We start from the raw sequence: 21,184 nt of genomic DNA on the forward strand, positions 1-21,184 counted from the left end.
CTCAAGGCAACCTGACCAGTAGAAAACCTGCCGATTTAAAAGACTTCTTCATGCATTCCACCAGCCTTCAGTAGCCCAGCGTACATAGTTCAGTTGGGAATGTGGATAGATATAGATACAGTTGCGTGGTGGGGCACTATCCCAACACCACCAAACAATAAAAATAAAACCAAAGCTCTTTCACCCTTTTCTTTGAACCACACTGTAGGTTGATGTGCCTGAACGAAGCTATTTGATGAGTCAGAGCCCAGATAGATGCGCAAGTACTCGTTTGGTTGCAGTACCTCATTGGGGCACCAGGGGGAGTGCCATTGAACAAATTCCGTTTTCAAGATCCTGTGATTGAAACATGCCAGACAGATGGCTCTTGTGCTCTGTAAAAATGTGTTTATTTGGCTCATTACTGAGGAAACTTCCCTCTTGTTATTGTTGTTGAAGTTAACTGAGTCATAGGTTGAGGACTTGTGCCAAGTTTTCTTGAAAGTAAGACACCATGAATTCAAGTATTGAAACAAAGGAGTTTTTGTTGTGCATCGAAGTTGGTTTTATCAGAGTATAAGGCTGTGCTATGGACTTTTAGTTAATCGTACCTTCTTTCTGCTTATTCTCTCCTGAAGGTGCCTTTCATTTTTAACATCAACCCCACTACAACTAACTTCACTGGCAGCTGTCATCCTCAAACTGCTCAACTCAGACTGAACAACAGCCAAATTAAGTATCTTGACTTTATCTTCGCTGTGGTGAGTGCCAACTGTTTTCTAAAGTTAAGTTTTTTCTCTGAGAAGTACACCCGAAAGTCTAAACAGCGGTAGGTGTATGTGTGGGGGACATTTGGCTGTTTTCCCTTATAACACCAACTATAAAGTAAAGCTAACTTATTCCTGCTCGTCTCTGAGTCAGTTCGGTTGTCTATGTGCTGGCCTCATATATTAATAATCACAGAATGTTGCCATTCTGCCATTATGAACACTCCAATTTAGGAGCAAGAATGAACTGACATAAAAAAACCTAACTAAATATTCCATATGTAATTAGTTTTTTTTTGAGACAGGGTTTCTTTGTGTAGCTTTGGCTGGCCTGGAACTTAGATCAAGCTGTCCTTGAACTCACAATGATCCACCTGCCTCTGCCCTCCTGACTGCTAGGGTTAAAGGCATGTGGCACCACCTTCAGTTTAGGATTCCTTTTTAAAAAGTTAAATTTATTATTATGTGCATTGGTGTTTTGCATGCATGTATGTCTGTGTGAGGGTGCCAGATCCCCTGGAACTAAAGCCCCAAACTGCTGCAAGTCCCCATGCGGGTGCTGGGAATTGAACCTGAGTCCTGGTAGAGCAGCCGCTGCTCCCAACTGCTGAACCATCTCTCAGTCTTCATTAAGATTTTTTATAATAGTGTCTGTATTAGTAATAGCTAGCATTAATGAGCATTGTCAGCTCTTTGTTTCTCTAGGTCCTGCATACACAGATTAAACCAACCTTGAATCAATATTAAGTAAAAAGGTCTGGGGTTCAAGATTGGTGGCAGACACTCTTGCTTAGAATGCTCAAGACCCTGTGTTTGGTCCCCATTCCTCTCGTTTTTACATGCTTCAGGGTGTGTGTGTGTGTGTAGGTCAGAAGATAACTTTTGGGAGTTGGTTTTTTTTTTAATTTATTTTTATTTTAATGTGCATTGGTGTTTTGCCATGGGTGTTGGGTCCCCAGGAACTGGAGTCATAGTCAGATGTTAGCTGCCATGTGGGTGCTGGGAATTGAATCAGGGTCCATCTGGAAGAGCAGTCAGTGCTCTTAACCACTGACACATCTCTCCAGACCCCTACACTATTTTCCTTTTACATAGCATTTATATTTAAGGATTTTAAGTAATTTGAGGGATGATACAGAAGACATGTGTAAGTCATAAGCAAATAGCACCATTTTGAGAAAGGGCATCCTAGATTTTGGTAGATCCTGGTGCTAATCCTCTGAGAATGTGAGGGACAATTCTTTTGTTAAACAGGCTCTGTGTTAAGTGCATACATTGACTCATTAAATCAGGATCCTCTATAGTGCTAGCATTCAGACTTTTGTTGCTCATGCTTTTGTCAAGAGCTAAACTCGGAGCAGTTAGGCATACCTGTTCTACTTGCTAGCATCCGTTAATAGTTGACCTTAATTTCTAACATCTCAGAAGCAATTACTAGTCTTAATTTTATGTGATTGGTAGATGTACGTGTGCAATACTAGCAAATGGGAATGAAGAATAGGAGATTGTTCTGGGCGAGCCACCACCATTCTCAAGCAGTACTGTCATATAATTGTATAAAAAAACCACTTTTGCTTTCAATTCATATTACTATATATGTAGGGATGGGGATAGAGTCTCAGTATCTGATATATAAGAAGTAGCTATCAGCCGGGCAGTGGTGGCATACACCTTTAAACCCAGCAGAGATTTAATCAGGAGACAGAGGCAGGCAGATCTCTGTGAGTTTGAGACCAGCCTGGTCTACAAGAGCTAGTTCCAGGACAGGCTGCAAAGCCACAGAGAAACCCTGTCTTGAGAAACCCCCCCCCCAAAAAAAAAGGCAAGGCAAGGTGGTATACATCTACCTATAGGAAGCAGGAGGATTAAGAGTCCAAGGCTAACTGGACAGTAGGCACTGTTTCAAAAAATAACACCCAAGAACAAATGTCAGTATCTCATTTCACCAGGCTCTTCAATACCGAAAGGACAGGCCTGGTGTAGGAGGTCCTTCTGTCTGTGTGTTGCTTTCATTGGTTGAATAAAGAAGCTGCCTTGGCCTTTTGATAGGGCAAAACTTAGGCAGAGTAGACAGAACTGAATACTGGAAAGAAAGCAGTCAGAGAGCCATCCTGAAGATGCCAGGTCAGACACGCTGAATCTTTCCCAGTAAGCCACGACTTCGTGCTGAATACAGATTATTAAAAATGGGTTAAATCAAGATGTGAGAGTTAGCCAATAGGAAGTTAGAGCTAATGGGCCAGGCAGTGCTTAAATGAATACAGTTTCTGTGTGGTTATTTCGGGTGTAGGCTAGCCGGGCTGCCCGAGCAAAGGGCCACCCTCCTCGTACAACACAGGCCTTTGTAGTAGTAGTGGTATGTAAGCTCTTCGGACTCTCTTGTGGGGCCTGTCACCCAGCTCCCAAATGAACCACAAATGGAGGCGTATTCTTAGTTATGAATGCTCAGCCTTAGCTTGTCTTGTTTCTTGCCTGATTTCCTCAACTTATAAATTACCCTGTTTATTTTTTGCCTCTTGGCTTTCCTGTTCTCTTACTTCTGTAAATCTTATTCCTACTCCATGGATTGCTGTGTAGCTGAGTGGCTGACCCCTGATGTCCTCCAACTTTTCCAGAACCCCTTCTTCCAGTTCTCCCCCCTCCCTCTCCCTCCCTCCCTCCTCCTTCTCCCTCCTTCCCCCTCTCTCTTCAAGATAGAGTTTCTCTGTGTAGCTTTAGAACCTGTCCCTTAACTCCCTCTGTAGACCATGTGGCCTCGAACTTACCGACATCTGCCTGCTTCTACCTCTCTAGTGCTGGAATTAAAGGCGTGTGTCACCATACCTGGCCAGTGTTCTCCTTCTGTATATACTCTGCCTGCCAGCCCTGCCTATCCTTTCTCCTGCCTTGGTGTTTGGCTGTTCAGATCTTTATTAGACCATCAGGTGTTCTAGATAGGCAAATATCACAGCTTCACAGAGTTAAGCAAATGCAACATAAACAAAAGTAACACACGTTAAAATAATATTCCCAGCAGGCCTTCCTTCACTCTGACTTTCAGGCATAGCTTGTGAAGCCTGAGCACAGCAGTATCCAGTCCATATATTTGTAGCCAGACTTTGGGTTTACATTCCAGCTCACTGATTACTAATTGGCAGCAGTGGGGGAGGTCACTTAGCAACTCTGTGCTTGAATGACTCATCTTCAATAATGGCCACAATAATGGCATCAGGAGTATAGAGGTGTTGGAGCCAGGGCTGGTGGCATAGGCATTATACTCCCAGCTACTTGGGAGGCTGAGATAAGAGGATTGCAAATTCAAAGCAAGACTGTGCTATGTGATTTCAGTGCTAGTCTGGGCAAATTAGTGAGACCTTGTCTCAAAATAGCAAATATAATTGCTGGGGACATATAGCTTGGTGTCAGGATGCTTGCCCCACGTGTGTAGAATGCTAGGATTAAGCTCCACTATCTCACATACAAAAAGAACAATGGTTGGCACTTAGTTCTCAAGTGTGTGACAGTACTTATTCTGATCGATTACCTTTGTTTGCTTATGCTATTGCCTTCTCAAATATATTCTTTGTCCATTTGCCCACCCCAAATCTACCATCCCTCCTCAGCTGGCATGACTTTTGCATCTTCCCTCATTGGAAATAATTTCTTCCTGTCAATTTTCTTGCCACTTTCTTTATGTAACAGGATTAGCTTATTTTTTTTTTTTGATTTTTTTTTTTTTTTGATTTTTCGAGACAGGGTTTCTCTGTAGCTTTTGGTTCCTGTCCTGGAACTAGCTCTTGTAGACCAGGCTGGCCTCGAACTCACAGAGATCCGCCTGCCTCTGCCTCCTGAGTGCTGGGATTAAAGGCGTGCGCCACCACCGCCCGGCTCAGGATTAGCTTATTTGTATATCTTTTCTTTCAAGTCCAGGGGCCAGTGGGGTTGGTGTGGGGAGCAGAACTCCAGGGCTTATAAATTCTAAGCAAGCCCTTTACTTTATGTTTTTTGGCAGATGACAAGCAGTAGGAGGGCAAGATACAAGTTTGTTTCAACTTGTTAGTTCCATGGAGTGCTTAGATATGTTACTGTGTGTATACTAAGCACTTATATTCTTGGAATGGCTGGTTGATCAGTTGAATGTTTCAGAAAGATACAGATGGGGAGGCGGGGCTAGGTAGAGGGATACTGGATAGGATCCACACCACAATGGGATGACTAGCTCAGAGTATCCTATTTTATATTTTGGAGATCTAGAAGGGGGGACCTCAAAGCTTCAAACATTCAGGTCTGGGGAGATGGCTCAGAGGTTAGGAGCACTGGCTGCTCTTCCAGAGGACCTTAGTTCAATTCCCAGCAACCACATGGTGGCTCACAACCATCCGTAGTGAGATCTGGTGCCCTCTTCTGGCCTGCAGGTATACATGCTGACAGAGCACTGTATACATAATAAATGAATCTTGAAAGAAGCAACAAAACAAAAATCATTAACAGTTCTAATTCTAAGGTGAGGGGAATGCCAGTTACCCTTATTTGATTAGTACACACTCTAGGCATGTGTCAGAATATGACATCGAGCCCCATTAATACATAAAATTGTTGGGTGTAGTAGTGTACACCTTTAATCCTAGCACTTGGGAGTTAGAGGCAGGAGATGTCTGTGAGTTCCAGGCTAGCCTGGTTTACAGAGTGAGTTCCAGGACAGCCCTGGATATGTAGAGAAACCTTATCTCAAAAAATACATATAATTAATATAATTAGTGGGATGTGGTAGTGCAAGCCTTTCATCCAGCCCTTGGGAGGCAGAGACAGGGAGATTGCTGAGTTGAAGCCAGCCTGGTCTCCATAATTAGTTTCAGCCTATCCAAGGCCCACAGCAAGTCACTGTCTCAAAGTAAAAGTAAGATATATGTTAATTAAAAAAATGAAACTACCCAGCACTTGGGAGGCAGAGTCAGGGAGATCTGTGAGTTTGAGGCTAGTCTGGCCTCCATAGTGAGTTCCAGGACAGCTAGAGGATATATAATAGACCCTGTCTTACAAAAACAAATGAGTAAATAAAAATAAAAACTGGGGCAAGGTGGGTCAGTGGGTAAAGACACTTGCTGCCAAGTCTGATGATATCTTGAGTTTCATCCCAGAACCAACATGGTGGAGGGAGAGAGCCAAGTGCCATGAGTTGTCCTCTGACCTCCACACATGCCATGCTATGAGTTCATGCATACACATACGCACAGGTAAAATAAGTAAATGCAATAAGCATTTTAATAGGTAAACATTGGCCTGATGATGTCCTTAATTGAATAAATTCAGACTTGGCGTGTTACATGCAGTAAGCTCTGGGTTCCAGCCCCAAACCACAAAGGTTAGAAAACAAAAATAAAATGCAAATGTAATAGGATTAAAAATCAATATAGTGAGAAAATAAAATAGATAATAGTAATGAAAATAAGGGAACAGAGTAAGCACTGTCAAGGCCCAGCACTCAGTAAATATAGAAGGGACAGGGCATGCTGAGGTTACATTCAGAAGCCAAGATCTGGTTTGAAATCTAGTAACAGGTTCAGAGCTAGAACCGAGTGGCCAGCAGGGAACACTGATATGACTTGCTGACATGTCGTTGGACAGGACATATCCCAGTGTGGTGCATATGACCAGGCCCCAGCTCCCAGAGAATCTTGAGTATGGCATTCTAGGTGGGCTGTAAAATTCTGTGCTGTTAGCCAGGCTCAACAATTCTTTGTAGGAGATTTGGGCTGCCAAGGATTAGTAAGCAGTGGAAAGAAAAACAAACGGACAAAACCAAACACTAAAAAATGAATGAATACATAAAAAATAAAGGAACAGAACTGGAGAATCTGAAAGGGCAGCCAGCCTGGCATGGTGGCACATGCTTTTAAGCCCAGAACTCAGAAAATAGAGTTCAAGTCCAGTCTGGTCTGCAGAATGACCAGACAGTCTTGGACTTCCAGGATAGCCAGGACTACACAGAGAAACCCTGTCTCCAAAAAAAAAAAAAAAAAAAGTCACATTGTGACCTAGGCTAGTATGGACTTAGCAAGTGACAAGTAGAGTAAGAGAGATGAATCATCCTGTATTCAGGAATGCTTGAATGCCGTGATCAAAGAGTTTAGAAATGAAATGGATTGGAAAATAGTTTTGTTACAATTAGCAAGAAGATTTAAATTGTAGTTTATACTGCTGGCTGATGTCTCATGGTTTCCTTGTCTGTATAACAGTACTACATTGCTATTCTGAAGATATTTATCGACTGTTTCTTTAGTCAGCTGTGATTAACTGGAAGCTCTTTTTCAAACAGAAGAGTGAAAACCGATTCTATCTGAAGGAAGTGAATGTCAGCATGCTTTTGGCTAATGGCTCAGGTAAGCACAGCACTGGCCTGGGGGAGAGGAGTGTGGGTTTTGTGGAAGGAGTGGAAATAATTAGCTAATGGCAAGATCATGTCTTATGAAATAGAAGATATTATATAAAAAGTATTTCTTGATCACAACTTAAAATCTAATATAAAACTCTATAGTATACTATCCCTTGCAAAATCATCTCCCTTGCAGGGTCATCTTTTCAAAGTATGGTGGATAATTGTTAAGGAAACAACTGCGTTCTAGACTACAGAACCATTTACAGAAAGATTAGGGAGAAGTGGATGTGATGGTGCATTCCTGGAACTGCAGCCTTGGAAAGCAGAGACAGGATCATAAGTTTGATAACAGTCTGGGATGCATAGTGAACCCTAGGTCAGTCTGGGCTATATAGTGAGATCCTGTTTCAGAAACCAAAGAAAATACAACAAACAAGTTAAGTGAACTCAGTGATGGCAAGAGTTGCTGTTGAACTGAGTGATGGTAAAATTGCTGTGTTCTAGTGAAAACCCTCAAGAAAGTGCTAGGGAGATAGCTTAGTTGTTCAAGAGCTTGTAAACACAAAACCCAAGTAAAAAGGAAAGTGTGTGCAGTGGTGTGCACTTGGGCGTTCAGTGCTAGGGAGGCAGAGACAGGTGGATCCCTGGAGCTTGCTGGCCAGCTTACTTGGCAAACCATAAGCCTGTGAAAGACCCTTTGTCCACTGAAGGATGTCATCTGGCTATCACTGCATGCTTATACACATGCAGGTCCAGGTGCATCTACACAGACACACACAGACATACACGCGCACACACATGAGACACAACCCTAACGACTGATTTTTCTTTTGTTGATAGATTAAGTAGTTAACTTGCCTGTTCTTTTTCCTGCAGTTTTCAGTGTTGCAAATAACAACCTTAGCTTCTGGGATGCCCCTCTGGGAAGTTCTTACATGTGCAACAAAGAGCAGGTGATATCCGTGTCTACAACATTTCAGATAAACACCTTTAACCTAAAGGTGCAGCCTTTTAATGTGACAAAAGGAAAGTATTCCACAGGTAAGAGTCAAGCAAACTTTATTTACTATGTTGCTCTATCACTCTATGGTGGCCTTCCCTCTGAGTCTGTACATGAACATAGAGAACTAATGAATTCCTTTCTTGATTCTTATAGAGAGCTCTCACAGCCTGGAAGCCTCTAGCTTCATTTGCTCAAAATAGATGTAATTTTTTAAAATCTGAAAATCATTTAAAGTATTTAAGGGTCCCTTTTAAGAAACAGGTGCAGCCAGTTGTGGTGGCGCACACCTTTAATCCTAGCACTCAGGGGGCAGAGACAGGTGAATATCTGAGTTTGAGGCCAGCCTGGTCTACAGAGTGAGTTGCAGGGCAGCCAGGGCTACACAGAGAAGCCCTGGCTTAAAAACAAAAACAGATGCTCACCTAAGGTTGAATTTGGGTGGGGGTAACACTTGGAGCAACAGCTTTCAGTACCTTACATTTGCCTTCTTGAGACCATCCTCTTGGGAAACATTTTCATACCCAAATGAAAACAGTTTGGTTTGATTTGCTTAAGACACAAGATAAAGAGTGCTAGGTAGGTCTCACATCCCATGAATTCTAGTCTTGCTAGCCAAAATGATATACAGTTCTTAAAGCACGTCTTAATTCAAATAAGGCTTTTTTTGAAGACCTGCTCTGGGCTAATGATGGCCTTTATCAGGTTTTTAATGAAATCCTCATATGGGGTTAATTATATTGTATTTGTGTGAATATGAGAAAGATGTTTTTGGTATTGCAGATTAAATTTTGCATGACTGAAAGAAAGTACAGCAAATTCCTTAAGTGACTTATGCTTTTAAGCCAATTACTTAAAATTGGGGTTTTGTGGAGCAGATCTTTGCTGAGCAGAGCTATTCCAGTCATCCCCATCCTTTCAAACACTTAATCTGGAGGTCGATAAGTAAATGGAGAAGCTGTGATTAAAGCGTATGTGCTGTGGACTATTCAGCGGCCTTTGCAGTGGGTACCAAAAGCCTAGTGATCTCGCTTGCAGCCCAAAGACACAAGCCCTGTACCCTCCCATTCTTGGGGGAAGAAAGGTTAATCACAGATTAAAAATTTCAAGACTCCTTTTCCTTGCCAGGAGTGGCGACCATCAGTACTCAGGTAGTCAAAGCACAGGTATCTGGAGGTCAAGGTCATCCTTGGCTATGTAGTCAGTTTGAGGCTAGCCTGGTGTGTATGAGATCCAGCTTCAAAAAAACCAAAACAGAATCCAATTTCTTCCTGTGTTTATTTTGTCTATTACTTTAATTATTTTGATCCTATAAATAGATTTAAGTCATCATCTAGCTCCCCTACACTATCCTAATTTGAGGTTTTGTATTTAGAATTTAAAATCCACTGCAGTATTATTTTCAGTTCAGGTCTGTTTATCTAGTTGGCAGTGGCCCCAGATGAGCTATGCTCTTTGCCTAATTTGAACGTTTCGGTGCCAGAGAGATATATAACATTTAATACCGATATTGAATGCATGATCTATTTATGGAACTAGGTTCTTGGTTGTGCGTAACTATAAATATAACACCCAGGTAATACTTAAGTGTATTCAGAGAGGAAATAGAATTGCAGTCAGGTTGGAGAGTGTTGATTGGATATTATTAGTTCAGACTACTTGCTATAAATAGAAAAAACAACCCCTCTGACCTCCTATTCTGAGCCAGATTGATAAAACACGTAGTAAACACACTCAAATTAGTAAGGGGTCCTAGTTTCTTAATTCTTCCACCCACCCAAATCAACATGTTTTTAGCCAGGGACATACAAGCTTTTTGAGAAAAAGTCTGTAAACTGCTTTCTCAAGCTTTGAGGTCATGAGATGTGTGTCACAACTATTCAGCTCTGCCATTGGAGTTTGGAAACCGCCCTAGGCAATTCATACAGCTGAGTGTGGCTGCATTCCAGTAAAACTTTAGGGACATGAAAATTTGAATTTCATGCAACTCTCATGTCTCACAAAAGACTGTCTTCTTTTCCAGTCATTTAAAATTATCGATGTTATTTTTAGCTCTTCAGCCAGGTTTGGGCCATTGGCTGTAGTTTTGACCCCGCCCCCCATTGTTAAGAATTCCAGAGCCAGCAATTATTCAGTCCAGTGATAACCCTGGTGTTCTCTATCTCCCCAGAGATATATTCTCCCACTCAGAGGTTATACTAAGTCATTTTCCCATCTTAGAAGTATAACACAGTGTGTGTATATCACATGATATGTGGTTTTACGTAGAGCTATAAATGAGTCTACATTATCCACACATGGGAATATTTTTTATGTACTCACAAATGAAAGACAAATACACTTTAGGGTTTTAGGTTTAACTGGTCACCACTTTCTATACTTTATCATAAAAATATATGCCTGCCTTTGTTAGTTGAAATTTAGAAGAATTTCTGACTTTTGAATCAACATCTTTTACTTTGGGACATTTCTTTTTGATTATACTCATTATTTGTTACACACTTTTTCTCACCTACAGCCCAGGAGTGTTCGCTGGATGATGACACCATTCTAATACCAATTATAGTTGGTGCTGGTCTTTCAGGCTTGATTATTGTTATAGTGATTGCTTACCTAATTGGCAGAAGAAAGAGTTATGCTGGATATCAGACTCTGTAACACTAATCCACATGTGATCTCTGTTACAAAATAATAAAGCAAGTACAAGTTCTCGTATGCAATATTATTGAAGGTACATTTACTTACAGTCCTGCTCTTAGATTGGGTGGTATGGTAGATTTCAAATTTAAACAAAAGAATCCCAAATACTATCAACTACCAAGGAGTCGTGTGATTTTGGTTTCCCTGACCAAGGAGTTTAAAACTTCTATAGCAAAAGACATGTACAGAATTACCTGGACTGCAGGTTCTGTCTCACTAGCTGCAATTTGTGCTGCAGCTTTTGACTTAAATTTTGACAAGAATGGACAGTGTAGGAAAGAGAGCAGAGATTTCTCTGCCTGCATGAGGTTGACTTTGGACAACATGATCTCCAGAATTTGTACTTGCTCCTTTTGCATTGTTTGTGACTTTTGTTTGCAGGTTGACTTAGCTACTTTGGCATTGCTCCATATGTGACCTATGAAAGAGATATCAGTAGATTTGAGCAGAGCCCAGCAGTATCACGCTCTTGCCAGTACAATTCTTTTCTCATGCTTTTTGAATACATTTGTATTTAATGTGGCTGAAAAGACAAAAACACAAAAGCTTTTTAAATTTTAGAATAGATGTTAATCTTTTTATTTAATCTTTTTTAAAAAAAACTGGATATTTCAATCTTTTAAATTGCAAGACACAAGGCAATTCCAACTGGGCATTTCAATCTGTTTTTAGGTGCTTTAGAGATAATTGCTAGGCAGTGCCAAATGAAGGCATTAGTGCTTTGTACCCAGAAATTGGCCTCTACATGCAGCACTAAGATGAATGCAGATTTCTCTTGAACCTTCCAGTCTTCCTTGTTGGTGGTAATGTGCTTTGTTCTTTCCTTTTTCTCCAAGAAGAAATGTCAATATGTCTTAGAACCTAGATAACGAAGTGCACTTACACTCATAAAATAGCTTGCACCTAATCCGAAAAGTCATGGTCTTGCCTTAGTCCATTAACAACACATTCTTCATTTCCAGTTTGCATTGACTGCTACAGCATTTACTGATTTGGCTTCATTTTTAACTGGTTCTGTGGTAATCAAAACTTACACTGTTACCGTCCATTGTGGTGCTTTTGTATTCAGTTTTGTACTCAGAGATGGCACCAGTTGTTCATTTGCTGTGCATCCTAATGCTTACATGAGGGAGCAAATTATTTCAGCCGGATAGTTAATACATCATGTATTCCTTGCAGCTTCTAGGAGATCTTTCATACATATATGCATGCATGCATACATATATATTGGTATGACCCAGCAAACATTTCTTAAAATATCGACCGGTAGCCATTTACAGAAGGTTCTTATTATTTAGGGAGGGCAGATCATATGCCTTTCATTCACCCAAAAATGAACTGTCTGGATTTCAAAATGCTTATGTTGAATATGTAGTACATTTGCATACATATAAAGGCAATTGCATGTTAGCATGTGTATGTCTGTAACTGTCTTTTGAGTTCTATAGGAGTGAGAGATGTGTCACTTTAACTTACTGTCCACTTAGCCTGAAAATCTTACAGAATCATATTCCTGACTAACCGTCTCCTAGAGCAACAGGGAAATGCATGACCAGCTTAAAACACTTGCTAGAAATAAAACAAATCTGATTTTTAAACTATTTTCCATTTAAACTGTTTTAGCATAAGCTTGTTAATCTTAAAAGAAAGGATTATGCTTTTAAGAACATAGGTATTAGAGACAGTTGTCATGAATCAACAAAACTTTTTTAAAAGACTAATTGGCACAAGTGGGTGGCACTGGCTTAATGCTGTTAATGTTTCTAAAAGTTTTTACATTTAGATTATATATCGGATTCACATTAAAATACCTCCAAAGCGCTGTTTTATAGAAAGATCTGACTTCAATGAATATTTTTGTATTTTACATGGGCCAGTTTATGTACTGCTATTTACATATTATTTCTTAGAGACACATAATCTTTGTATCTTTTGTATTTTTGTTTTGTTTTGTTTTTCTGGTTTTGCGCCTTGATGGTAATACTCTATTTGGTTTGGGATGTTTTTCCATGCTTTATCATTTGTATAAACAACTGGTCCATGTAAGTACTTTTCATGTTTTTTCTTCAAATGTTTAAAGTGCTAGTTGATGTACGATATCTCTTCTCAGATATTTGCCTGTCTGTTTGCCCAAAATTGCTTCTAAATCAATAAAGATACTTTTATTTCTTAAGGAAATTTGCTCACATTTTTTCCCATTGATTAAAGTGAAAATTTTGTATATCACGTAATGGTAATTTCAAACAAACAAACAAAAAACAGCCTTAGAAAGAAGTGCTTAAAAGTAGAACTAGATTGTTTTCAATACATTTTGTCCGTGTGTTGCTCTGTCTGGAAAGAAAACCCCATATGAAAGGCTTGACTGACAGAGGATGGCTGCAGAATAAGAACTACATGAGACATGCATCTTTACCTAGACTGCAGGTCTGTATGATTTTCGTTGGCAAATATGATACAGAGTGTGTGTGCGTGTCACATGTGTGCATGTAAGCACCGTTGTTGAGTCAGTCACAGCGAGTGAGGAAAATAGTAATCGAGGATATTTGTCTCATAGTTAAAGCTTCAGAGCATCTTTTTGGTACCGTTTTCTCAGTTCCTAAGCTGAGGCCAGGATTTCATATCCATAACACAATCTGCCTGTTAGAACATCCCCAAAATCTCCACATAGTTTCTCAGTCTTACTAGTATGCCATGCACGACAATGTAGCAGCCCCGCTGGTAGCTGTCTCCTAGGTTCCCGAGGTAAGCCTTGGGATTACAGTTAGTTATCACCCTTCTCAACATGATTGTTAGCTACTGGGTGAGACCCAGTTGCTGGACTCCTCGGGGTTGTTAGCTTCAGTTTCTTCAGCTAAGGGATTGGAGACTTGAAACTTGTGCCAACTCTTACTTCCTTGAGTACTACCTTCCATTTCAGGGAAGGTACCTACACCCTTGAGTATTTTAGAAGAAACCTGCTAAGCTATAAGGTGTGTTTCAAGCACATACTCAAACTCAGGGAGTAGTTTACCATCTTACACTTCCTGCATGTTGTCAGAGGGAAGTTTTAGAAGATTCATCCATTTTTAAGATGGTAGCCCTTCATCTGTTTGTTTAGGTAGAGAAAGTTAAATTGTCTTGGCCTCCTTTCTCTTCTATTCATCTCCTTTTCTTTTACCTTGGTAGCTAAATTCCTTTCTAACGATGATGTCTTTGACATTGGTGTTGACATATATAAGTTATACTGAACAGCTTCAACTATTTTGTGTATGTACATGTGTGTGTACTTGTATGTGTGTATGTTGTGTGCGTGTGGTTGTGGTTGTCTGAGTGTAAGCATGTGAAGGCCAGAAGTCTACATTGAGGTCAAGTTTCTTCCTGTGTACTTTCCGCCTTATTTTTTCAGACAGGGTCTTCATTAACCTGAAGTTCACTGTTTCCTCTAGACTTCTTGGCCAGAGTGCTCCTGGATCTACCATCTCCTCCCCTTGTGCTGACCTGGGGTTGCAGATGAACACAGTGGATGCTAGGCATATTTTTTTTATTTTTTATTTTGGTTTTTCGAGACAGGGTTTCTCTGTGGCTTTGGAGCCTGTCCTGGAACTAGCTCTGTAGACCAGGCTGGTCTCGAACTCACAGAGATCTGCCTGCCTCTGCCTCCCAAGTGCTGGGATGAAAGGCGTGCACCACCACCGCCCGGCTTTTTTTTTTTTTAATAATTATCACATGTGCTCACTCATAGGTGGTTTTTTAAAAATATTTATTTATTTATTATGTATACAATATTCTGTCTGTGTGTATGCCTGCAGGCCAGAAGAGGGCACCAGACCCCATTATAGATGGTTGTGAGCCATCATGTGGTTGCTGGGAATTGAACTCAGGACCTTTGGAAGAGCAGGCAATGCTCTTAACCACTGAGCCATCTCTCCAGCCCGATGCTAGGCATATTACACAATATGCACTTTACCCACTGAGCCGTCTCTCCTGTTCCAGTACCAAGTATCTGTTTAGCTTCATGTGATGTACTTGAAATGTTTTGAATATAGATCTAAAAGATACATAAGATGTTACATTAGAAGGTGAGTCACGAAGTGACTCTTTCAAAAAATAATTAGTTTTTAAGAGGAGTTTCATATTGTTATAGATAAGTGTTTTCTAATTCTTAGGCTAAAATATCTTTGAAAGATCTTTGAGTAGAAAATTGAAGATAAGCAGGGTTTTATTTTTTCTTTATAGGTAACTTCATTGAAATTTTAATGAGCACGAAACTTTTTTAATCTTTAAAAATTTCTATTGCTCCTGTGGTTCGGAAACTTTTTCACAGGATTAGATGTATCTCGGTGATATATTTCAGTGATGTATCTCAGAGTACTTTCTTAGCATGTATCAGGTACTGAATTCAAGGCCCAGTGCCGGGGGTGGGGGATTTCAACAGTCAGACACAGTGCCACTCACCCCTTTAATCACAGCACTTAGGAGAATGAGGCAGGCAGATCCCTGCAAGTTCAAGCCCAGCCTGGTCTACATAGCGAGTTTAAGGTCAAACAAGATGACACACTAAGACCCTGTCTTAAGAAAATCGTACAAATACAGTTTATTTACTTTTTTAGAAACGTTTCCATTATACTATTAAGTGTATGTTAAGCAAATAGCTGAGGCTATTCTTCAGGACACAGTCCTATTGACATGAACTGTGGTAGGGAGCACACTCGTAATCTCAGCACTTGGGAGGTGGAGGCAGGAGACCAGGATTTCTAGGTCATCCTTGCTCACATAGTGAATTTGAGACCATTGAGACCAATCTGGACTGCGTAAAACCCTGTTTCAAAAACAAAGAACAAAAAGTAAATCAACTTTAAATCAAAATTCGTTTCAAGTCCTTCATGTTCTTTTAAAGTTGAATTCATAAAATCAATAGTTATTATAAATTAATATTTCACATACTAATTGAGCATTTTAAGTAAGTGGCAACATCTAGAAAGATCTTTGTATTCGTGGAATTGCCTTTTTGATCTGCTCTGGGAATATTTGTCTTACATGAAAGCCTTATTGGCAGTATTTATGAAAGTCATCTTAGTACTAGGTCAAACACCCAATTTGGGGACAAGAGGACTGTTGAGATTTTTGCCAAAATAAGAAATTAATATACTAATGAATTTTTAAAAATCCAATAGTTATTAAATCGAAGGCATAATACTTTATGGTATGTGCCACCTAATAGTTTATAGGCTGGTTGGTAATTTGGGAAATTGAAGGGGCGGAGCTAATTGGGAACTCCTTAGTACCATCTGTTCACAAGTCAAATCGGCCTTGTCAACTCTCTGGATTCTTAGTAGAACCCCGTTTAAAATGACCATCAAGTTGGCAGCCAAAGTCAATGTCAGAATGCCTATAAACCCTAGGGTTGCATCTGGTTCCCAGTTACTGCCCTAGAGGCTGGCCGTCAGAAAAGAGCTTGGCACATTTTGTGATGGCAAATCATGATCAGGCTACATTTCATCCTATTCCTTTTTGTTTTATGTAAATGAGTGTTTTGCCAACACATATGTCTGTCTACCACTTGTGTACCCTTTCAACATGGAATGAAGAAGAGGGCACCAGATCCCCTGGAACTGGAGTTACGGATGGTTGTGAACTGCCATGTGGGTGCTGGGAATCAAACCTAGGTCCTGGAAGAGCAGCCAGTGCTCTTAACTCCAACCCTGTTTATTCTTATTTGACACAATCCTAGTAAGTTTATTTAACAACGTGGTCAATCAACCTCTGGTAGAGTCCAATCTTTGGAAGCAAACTCCAGGCAACACAAGTAGGGGAGTCGGGAGTACTGATGAGTGGTGTTTTAGTATCTTGACCCTCTGTGAATCTTTGCAATTGTCTTTTCTCTCCATCCTTCCCTGCAGTCATAGTACGTTTTTCTTTTTTGATCAGTGTTTTCTGGAATCTCATTCCTTCTATGTCCTAGGAAACAGTCCATTAAACATCTTCAATATGTCATTAGCCTTGCTCTTTTTAAAAATTTACTTGTTTTTTTTTCTGTTAAATGTAACTATTTCTTTAAACCGAAGATAGTAATTGAAGACACTGTCTTAAAAGCTTCCATATCTTCATAAAGGGGAACTATAACTCCATATCTGTTCTTCAGTCTGCTGAGATATTACAGAGAACACACATTCTAGCAAAGTACACTTTGCCTGTGACACAATGGAGGAGAAGCATTAGCCTTGTGCGCTCTCTCTCTCTCTCTTTCTCTCTCTCTCTCTCTCTCTCTCTCTCTCTCTCTCTCTCTCTCTCTCTCTCTCTCTCTCTCTCTCTCTCTCTCTCTCTCCCTGGGTGTCCTGAACTAGCTCTTGTAGACCAGGCTAGTCTTGAACTCACAGAGATTCTCCTGCTTCTGTCTCCTGAGTGCTGGGATCAAGGGTGTGCACCACCACCACCCGGCCCAGCCTTGCTCTTTTTATGAACATTTTTCTTCCCTCATTTTCTGAACATTTATCTCATCTTACAGATGCATTTCAGATACCCCCCTTTCTTTATGTCTCAATTTAAGTACCACCCTGCTGTCTTTCTCGGAATCTTAAATTTATGCAAACGACTTCCTTCTCCTTAGCCCTGGGCATCACGACTGGTCACTAGCTATTCACTTGCCATTCACTGTCTCTGCAGTAGTTTGACTCATACCTTATCCTCCACATGGCTTTCTCCAATATGCAGCATTCCAGAATTCTGTAAAATATTAAGCTCTTCTCCCATGCTAATTGGATCACTCCCCTTCCTGAGCTGTGACACCATCTTCTACCTGCCTTCCCTACTTTTTTATACCTTTGCCTCTGTAATGCTAGTATCCCTAGGGTTTTCTCTATGGACCCTTTTCATTTTACTTGTCCCAGTTTATAGATATTTTGGTTGGTACCTAGACGTCTTTTGTTAGCATTTTATACAACTATATAGGGGAAAGGTTTTCATTACCACATTTTCCTAACCACCCATTCTTGCTGATGCTCTTTCCCTCCCCTCCCTCTCCCGCCTTTGTGTGACATGTATTGTATCCCACTCTTCCTCCCTGAAAAATAGCTTCCCCTCCCGTGGTCTAGTTTCATGACTGTATGTACAAATTAAAATACGGTGTCTGAGTACGAAAGAAATGTGGGATTTGTCTTTGAGTCTGGCTTATTTTGCTTAACATGCTAACTTTAAGTTCCATCGAAATTCATTTGGGTGGAATGGTTTCATTTCCATTGTGTATATGTACCACATTTTCGTTATCTAGTTCCCTTTTCATAGACAGGCAGGCCGGTTCCTACTATGTATTTGTTTACTACTGCATAGTGCAGCAATAGATAAAGATGTGCAGGTATTTACTATTGGATAGACCCCTTTATGTGTATGCTATACCTGGGACACAGCCATCTTAAATTCGATCCAAAACCAAGTATCTCTCTCTTCTCCAGATCCCCTTTCACTCTCTGTCCCACTCATCCTCAATAACTCCAAATGCAACAAGACTAAAATTCACATTTCTTTCCTTTGGATTTTCACGATGGATGGCACCAGCATCTCCGTAACCACTCATGGGAGCCATCCTGTTACTGCAGCCTGTTGCACACTTTACACCCAGTTTTGTCAATTTTGCCTTCAAAACAGGTCTGTGGTCTCCCACTTTTGCATCTACACTTCGTTCACCCAGTTCAGGAAAAATTATATTGGTCACTTGGATGCTAGGAATAGATGTGGTGGCTCTTAGCTTACTACCTGCAATCTTCCATCTGCAATTCTGAAGCAAGTACCCTGCTGAATTTTTCTTGCTATTTGTTTGTTTCCATTGGGATAAGGCAGAACCACCTAGGAGTGTGAAGTATTTTTGTGAGCTGACTTCCAGCCAACCCATCCATAGTTCTGTCATCTGCCTTGCATTGCTCCTGGAGTTCCATGTTTTCTTACCCTCTGTGCTTTGGTCTGCACTGTTTATTACACTTGCAATGCCTCCCACTACCGCCTGCTTAATTCCTTGTCTTCAAACCCAGCCCAGATGCCTTTCCAAGTTGTCTTATGTAACTAAAGCGAGTTGTCTAGGTCCCTGAACCACTTCCATACCTTGTGCTTTGCTTGTCCCACCGTAGCATATCTTGCTTTTCTAACCACTGATTTCTGTGTTTCACTCTTACACTAGACTACACAGATTATTTTTTAAGTTAGAATACAGTGTTTTGTTGTAGCATTTTTATACATTCCATTATATTTTGTTCTCATCTTCTCCTTCCTCACTGTCTTCCCTGTCCTTCATGCGCCCTTCTTGACAAATAGCTTCCCCTTCTGCTTTCATGTCACCTATATAGCAGTGCATATATATCTCATATCTATATCATCCTGCCTCTTCAGAAGCTCCTCTGCCATTCATGGTCTCCTTTGTATTTACACACATTTAGAATCTGCATATTAAAAGTGGTATTTGTCTGAGACTGGCTGATTTTGCTTAACATGCTGATTTTAGTTCCATCAGTTTCTTTTCAAGTGGAATTTCATTTTTCTTTATGGCTACATAAAATTCCAGTTTGTATATATAGCACACTTTCCTTATTTATTTACTTGTGGGACATCTAAGTTAAGTTTTGACTGCATCTTATGACTAGCGCTGCTGCAGTAAATGTGAATATGCAGGTATCTCTGACGTGTTGATTTCATTTTTGGATATATACTGAGGAGTGGGATAGCTGGATCGTACAGTAATTTTATTTTTAGGGTGTCTTGTTTTTTAATTAATTTTCTGTGGATATATAACTAATAATAGAATTTCTGGATCACTGTGTGTATGGCATTTCTCTTTAATTTTTCAGATTAATTTTCTTTGACAGTTTGATATATCTATATATTGTGTCCTGATTACTCTCTCCCTCCCATCCCTATCAGTGCGCCCCCTTCCTGACCAGTCCCTTTTCCAGATTCACAATCCCCCACTGTGGAAACTTGATACTGATTTCCATGGTGGCGAAACCAAATTTACATTCCTACCAGTAGAGAATAAGTATTCCTCTTTCCCTAGACTACATGCACATCATGAAGCCAACAGGCCAGCAGGGCCAGATTAGCTTGCCTCATTACCAAGTGAGCTCACATACTGCGTATTGAGCTCTCGTGGCAGCCTTAAATAGCTGTTCATTTGGTGAGTTAGTTTAGTGCCTTATAACGTTCAGAATTCAACATGATAGCTGCCTCTGAAAGCTCAAGACTGATTAGGGAAATCAAATTATATTTATTCATTGTTCTTTTCTGTAAGATCCCTGGGAATATGTGATCACTGCACACATTTCTCCCCCAGCAACTGCTTTTTATGGAGGGGTGACTGCATAAAAGTGCTGGTTTTTTGTTTGTTTATTTTTTTTTTTTGTCTTTTAAAGGGATCTCTTTTGGGCAACATCTCATTTACTGATACTGAATACCAATGACTTGCTGTTTTGATGTAAAAATATGTATGGTGGAAAGTGCTGTCATTTGAACTTAAAATGGAGACATTGGAAATGTCATTGTTTCTGTTCTCAATTGTCCTTTCTCCACATCCAGCTCAAGACTGCAGTGCAGATGAAGACAACTTCCTTGTGCCCATAGTCGTGGGAGCAGCCCTGGCAGGAGTACTTATTCTAGTGTTGCTGGCTTATTTTATTGGTCTCAAGCGCCATCATACTGGATATGAGCAGTTTTAGAACCTACAATCTGATTGATTATATTCCAAAGTACATTCAGATAACAAGGTTTTCTTGCCTGTCAGTGTATGAAGCACTTTGCTCCTTAAAACAGACACCTTGGAACTTTCATTCCTAAATCAGCCCCAGCGTTTTGAGATTAGTCTTTCTTTCATAAAAAAATGTTCTCCTCTGATCGGCTTAAAATGCAGACTGGCTTTAAAGAAAAAGAACATGTATGACGTATGTGCAATGTTTTAAGATCTGTCTTAAGAAGCTTTGGCCACATTGGGATCCTAACCTGAGATGCCTTAAACTTATTAACATGCCCATAATAAAAAGATAAATGGAGTTGTATCTTACTGGAATTAATAAATTCTGCTTCGCCACTGGTGTTCTGTTTCGGTGTGTAACAGCTGTCCTGATTTAAGCTCATCACTACCATGCTGAAAATGCCCAGCAGATCGGCTCAGACTTGGTTTTCAAGGGTATGAAGTAGAAATAGGCATCAGGGCCAGCCACAGTTTTTATAAAGCCTGAAGAGAAGCCAGAGTGGTACATCTTTTTAATGTTATGACTTCCACTGTTGCCTTTGAGTTCCACTTAAATATGAAATTAGATTCTCAAACTTGTGATTGTTTCCATAGATTAAAAACAGACCGAGGAGGCTATAACAGAACTCAAACTGGCTCCTTAATTAGAGGTTATTTTTTTGGGGGGGGGGGTTCTT

General features: G+C 40.3%; 1 protein-coding gene across 3 annotated transcripts in view; it reads left to right on the plus strand.

Moving 5' to 3' along the window:
- The window catches only part of Lamp2 (lysosomal associated membrane protein 2), a 55,384-nt gene that overhangs the window by 29,392 nt on the left and 4,808 nt on the right, over nucleotides 1-21,184 (plus strand). The window contains exons 6-9 of one of the 3 annotated variants that reach the window (XM_075958479.1): nucleotides 618-740; nucleotides 7,042-7,105; nucleotides 7,978-8,142; nucleotides 20,336-20,848. In XM_075958479.1, the coding sequence (XP_075814594.1) occupies nucleotides 618-740; nucleotides 7,042-7,105; nucleotides 7,978-8,142; nucleotides 20,336-20,475 (492 nt within the window). In that variant the 3' untranslated portion in view covers nucleotides 20,476-20,848. Of the gene's footprint in view, nucleotides 1-617; nucleotides 741-7,041; nucleotides 7,106-7,977; nucleotides 8,143-10,619; nucleotides 12,980-20,335; nucleotides 20,849-21,184 lie in introns of those variants that run through there. The other 2 variants (XM_075958480.1, XM_075958478.1) reach the window with 2 other exon arrangements.

This window comes from Microtus pennsylvanicus, chromosome X (assembly GCF_037038515.1).
Source record: "Microtus pennsylvanicus isolate mMicPen1 chromosome X, mMicPen1.hap1, whole genome shotgun sequence".
NCBI lineage: Eukaryota > Metazoa > Chordata > Mammalia > Rodentia > Cricetidae > Microtus > Microtus pennsylvanicus.